The sequence below is a fragment of the Diadema setosum genome, chromosome 8 (genome assembly GCF_964275005.1).
Source record: "Diadema setosum chromosome 8, eeDiaSeto1, whole genome shotgun sequence".
Lineage (NCBI taxonomy): Eukaryota > Metazoa > Echinodermata > Echinoidea > Diadematoida > Diadematidae > Diadema > Diadema setosum.
Window position 1 is genome coordinate 8,608,351 of NC_092692.1, and position 5,279 is coordinate 8,613,629.

General features: G+C 39.7%; 1 protein-coding gene across 1 annotated transcript; it reads right to left on the reverse strand.

The window, feature by feature from the left end:
• Positions 1-1,667: 1,667 nt before the first annotated feature.
• LOC140231641 (uncharacterized) lies at positions 1,668-4,839 on the reverse strand. The gene is made up of 4 exons (XM_072311790.1): positions 4,734-4,839; positions 4,053-4,217; positions 2,669-2,963; positions 1,668-2,126 (listed from the first exon to the last, which is right to left on the reverse strand). Exons 2-4 carry the CDS (start codon positions 4,161-4,163, stop codon positions 2,083-2,085), a joined length of 450 nt encoding a protein of 149 aa, XP_072167891.1. The 5' UTR covers positions 4,164-4,217; positions 4,734-4,839; the 3' UTR covers positions 1,668-2,082.
• Positions 4,840-5,279: the final 440 nt, after the last annotated feature.

A 5,279-nucleotide genomic window follows, 5' to 3' on the forward strand; every position in this document is an offset into this window, starting at 1 on the left:
TCCCGCTGGGCACCAACAGCGTAAAAATACCTAGCAAGTTACGGTAAACAAGGCCTGTATGTTCCTCTATATATTTGCGCTGGTGTTTATTTGAAAAAGCTTAACAAACAAGAATTACAATAAAGAATTAACTTATCATTTCAGCCCCTATTTCTTCGTCTAATTCACAAATAATTTCCCTTTATTCTCTCAATAATAACGCTCAATAATTGTGTAATAACAACGCAAAGTATATGTTCTTAAGTTTCATTGATGGGTATATGACGTCATGCTTATGTTTTTCTTTGTTTTTGATGCGTACGGTTATAACGAGGTACCGGTTATAACGAGGTAATATCGCCGGTCCCACGGACCTCGTTATAACGGGGTTTCACTGTACAACGAAATAAAATTTAGGGCAGCAACATTATCAACTCTATGTATTTTTATTGTTTATTCATTCGGTTATAACGAAATTTCGTTATAACGAAATTTCGTTATAAGGAAAGAAAACTGCCGGTCCCGAGGACTTCGTTATAACGGGAGTCCACTGTATTGCAAATGATACCAGCTAAACTTATACCTCCCTTTCACGTCTGGCATATGTACAAAGAACATCAAAAATTCACAGCACGTTTGAAGCTCAGATATGTACACTTATAAATAGGAAAAGAAAAAAAAATCTCTATGCAAAATATAGACATCAGCTGCCACATAGGAAAAAGAGTAAAAGTACAGCACTTCTCAAGAAAATAAGCATATTCAAAGCCAAGCCATTAGCTAATTATCAAACATCACCACAGAACGCACACCAATATGAATGTATACATTACTCTTTAAGTAGGAAACCTGAACTTTACAATAGTTTTGAATACCAAGACATACAGTCGTGTACCATTCATTGCATGTGAAATTCAGTCCACACCCCACCCCTTTTTGAAGTGTAAATTTCACAACCTACACTCTGCAGCTACAGCAAAAATCATAAAAGGTCATTTTACCATGTCATGAGTGCCATAATACCAAGATCAAATAATGATCTATTCAGGTACTGAATTCTAATAAATGCTAATTATTATAAATGGACTACAACTGTAAGACATGATATGAAACCATATTTCATGTAACCCTAATCAGTAACATCATGTCTAATTATACATCATATTTCTGATTTTTTGATTACTTGGGATAACTTCATTGTGATCACATTTTCTCTGTTGGTTCACATTATCATTACAAAATGATGCTCTTGCCGACTCCTGCATTTGTTACCTTCTCTTCATTCATACATGTATATGGCGTCAAAATAGGCTAGAAAAGATAGCACTGAACTCTTGTGAACCTGCATCAAGCAAATGTAGTGTCCTACCCTTTTGCAGTTTGAAGATACCTGCTAATTCAGCTTTAGCATTGCCTATGTCTTTTGTATGAAAAACTCACTAATTGTGCTACATTTACACCATGTTCCCGGTGGCCATGGCAGTCCCGTTTCAGGCCACCATGGACAAAATGGGATGGATGTGAGACAACATTGGAGTATGTGATGAGCAAACATAACAGACCGTGACTGCCACGGATGCTGTGTCAAATTTTCAAACCATCAAAAAATTTGCCATGGCAGTCACAGTGCTGATAAGAAACCTAGTAGGCCACGATAAAATTGGGTGAACACAGAAAAACGTAACAGATCGTAATAGGCTGGGACAAAACTAGGACAAGGTCCGTAGTGGGACGGATAAGAAATATGTGTAATCTAGCTTGACCAGACATCATCACAAGAACTGTGTCTGATAGCTAAAATATTCACTGAAGTGAGGACTGGCACAAAAAAGACAAATTTACAGAGGGGGAAAAAAAGGAGAACATCTCTCCTACTCACTGTCCACTATGTTTCGAGCAGATGGGGCTGCTGTGGATGCCAGGAACATGGTGCAAATGTAGCATTACACTACTTTACTTATTTTCAAGATGCATTATGATACCTACAATATTTAATAAGTAAAGAGCTATTTAATAGCCCACTGTTGTACATCCCTAAGACACCCACGCTTAAATGGAGTAGCCCATTCCTGCGGTGCATCCCTGTGACGAAACGATCCAAATCTACTTCTTGTATGGGTTTCCATAGACACTTTCTCCAGGGTAAGCTAATTAAATAACAAGATGAGAGAAGCAAAAACATGAACACTTAAAATAAGATAAAAAAAAAAAGCACAGGCATCCCAATGTACAAGTGCATCATCTAATTTCTGCTGATTCTTAGTTGCCTTATGAGTACTGTATATGCTTTATATTTAGCAAGTGTATTTTTTTTTGCCAATCAGCACTTCTCAACAATTTTGTGAGTGGTTCAATTTGTGATTATGGAGTATAATAATAAATGGAGAAATGTATGTGTGCACATCATGTCTATGCTGGGATCAGACTTTACACATTCTTGTGTTGTTAGATTTGCAAATACAGCTGTAGCACCCAATTCTAGTGGCAATTCAGCAAAAAAAAAAAAAAAAAAATGTGTACCAGTCAGCAGGAGACTTGTGATAGATTAATTTTGATCACTGAAATATGATCCCCCTCCCAATTTTTTTTTTTATTTTTTTTTGGGGGTACTGTCTGGAAATCAACTTCCTTTATGGTGAATGGAAGAGTCAGGAGACTAAGAAATAAAATATAATTTCAAAACACTTACGAGGGGGCTGCTCTCCAGGATACGGGTAGGATGCCGGCTGGGCCGAAGGGTACGCTGGTGGCTGGGCAGGGGGGTATCCCGGAGCAGGTGCAGGTGGGTAAGCATTAGGAGCTGGTGGCGGGTATGCCCCAGATGCTGGGGGGTAGGCGCCAGGAGCAGGCGGGTAGGCGCCAGGAGCATTATATGCCCCAGGGGGCGGAGCAGCAGGGTACGGCTTGGTCTCAGGAGGTTTGGCCACACCCGTTGGGTATGACACTGGGGGCGGGCCAGAGGTGCTTGATACAGAGGTGGTGTGCTGTTTAGAAATGCAATGGCAAGTTATGCCTTAAACATTTGGCATGTGAAACAACAGCTTCATGCTAAATATGACATATATTTAAAACACACATTTGCTTTGTGTATATGTGAGTTGGATAATTTCACTGACAAAAGGAACTACGAGCAAAAAACAGAATATAGACACAGCTGACAGGACCAGATTGCTAAATGTTCCTCCACTATAATGTAATTTGAAGCATCAGATTAACACCAAAAAGTGAAATACAGAGCACTGCATATTTCAAGGTGCTTCTGTGAGCTGACTTTGCAAAATTAATAGCTCCCCCAAAACCTGCATTCTGTAACACAAATGCACTGTGTACTGCCTTCATGGTACTTCTTTGTCATTCTACATGTAATATTGTGCATCTCCATCACCAGTTCAGCCAGTGAATATTGTCTCACAGATTATATAGTATACTGTAAAAGTGAAGATTTTCATGCATCTCGCATGACCTGAAACCAGTGCCAAAATTAACTATACACAGCCCAGTCGCTGTACATGGTACGTCGTGACGTACCATGTACAGCGACTGGGCTGTGTATAGTTAGGCCTGGCGTGAAAGATTGTGTACCGTGTGGACGTGCTGGATATGATGATCAATTTCGGTAAGTTTCATTGCGTACATTTGAATACTGATAGCATCAGATGTAGAGTAAATATTGAAGAGTATACTCGATGAGTTTGAGGTGACAAAAATAATGTTAAGTATCAAAATTCAAAGCTATCGTGATACGATTACGTCGCTCTCCTAGTGGTTGGTGGTCGCGCGCGTACAGCCCTGTCGCGACGTACCATGTACAGCGACTGGGCTGTGTATAATTATGCCAAAATAAAAGCAGGTGAATTTTACCTGTTACATGAATCACTATATGATGTCTTGATTTGGTGGCATCAAAGCAAGCGACAATCATCTCACTTCGTACAGTGCAAACAATACTCGAATGGGAAAATATCCACTCTTACTGTATACACTTTATGGTCCTGAATTAGGAAAACCATGTTGTAAATCCAAATATCAATAGAACATCTGTATGTACAAGTGCAAATGCTGAATCTGCATACCTGGTAGACGGTCACTCCTGGAACAGGGTGGGTAACAGACCGGTGCATACAGTGGTGGGGTCCAGTGAAGTGGAGGTGGGTGTGGTGATGGCGTCCTGCCGCATGGTGCATGTCGGCCCTGGCTCCAGCTACGGCCGCTCGATGGTGGGCCTTGTCTGCTTTGGCCTGTACACAATGAAGAGATCACAAACCCCACATCATAAATTGACCTCCTTTGCTTATTTTTATCATTTGTTTGTTTGTTTGTTTTTTTGCAATGATTTGATTTGTAAGATTTCTCCCTGTTGACAAAAAAAAAAAAAAGAAAAATACACAGAGTTTTACAATACACTATTTCACAGGGACTGCACTGGAGAGATTTTGTAAGATGAAGTCCAAAAAATAATTAAGAAATTTAGTCCATTCCTAACAATAAAGATGATATTTAAGTGTTGTGATTTAATAAAATTAGAAAAAACAAAACAAAACTTGTGATACACTGATGGTACAATGTATCAGAATAAAAAGACAAGACACACAAAAATAACAGAGGCACAAATAAAGTTTGCTTGGAACAGTCCAAACATTTTTGGTCCCCCGTTTTCTACTCCACACCTTGAATATCCTTCACCCAAATCTAAAGAACGTGGTACTGTGTGTGGTTCTACAAATGTGAGGAAAGGTTTACAAAGGTTGCTTTACCTCAAGGCGCACTGCCCTGCCAACGTTGCCCTTCAACAGCTGGTTGGTGGCTTTCACATGAAGGCGGTCCTCCTTTCGCTGTGCCCTGGCTTCTTGCTAGTTGTGTTAAATGAAGAGAAATACCATTTATACAGTTAAAAATACATCCTTTCATATCAATCTATGAAACTTCACGTACTCTGTATCTGTCTATATTTTTACACATGTATGATAAATACCAGTCTGACTGGATATGGATTTGCATCATTTGGGGCACTGTGGCATAGTGGATAAGACTCCCGACTCCCGATCGGAGGACCCGAATTCAAATTCCGCCCAGTGCTTACGTCCTCGGACAAGATGTTTCTACCCACTATTTACCTCTCGACCCAGGTGTATAAATGGGTACCTGGCAATGCTAGGGTAAAAATAATAGCAGGGCCCTCTGGTAGAGCAGTGGTAACAATGAAGAGGCTACCTTGGGCAAATAAGACTTTATTATTATCATCATTACAAATTATGATTTTCCTCATATGAAAAAGAAATGAAATGCTTATTGCTGACAGA

What these genes read in the sequence shown, in the direction of transcription:
- LOC140231641 (XM_072311790.1), bottom strand. Translation starts at nt 4,163, where the DNA reads ATGCACCATGCGGCAGGACGCCATCACCACACCCACCTCCACTTCACT. An exon ending in CAGGAGTGACCGTCTACCAG is followed by an intron (nt 2,964 to 4,052) that starts GTATGCAGATTC and finishes ATTTCTAAACAG; the next exon opens with CACACCACCTCTGTATCAAG. An exon ending in TCCTGGAGAGCAGCCCCCTC is followed by an intron (nt 2,127 to 2,668) that starts GTAAGTGTTTTG and finishes TTATTTAATTAG; the next exon opens with CTTACCCTGGAGAAAGTGTC.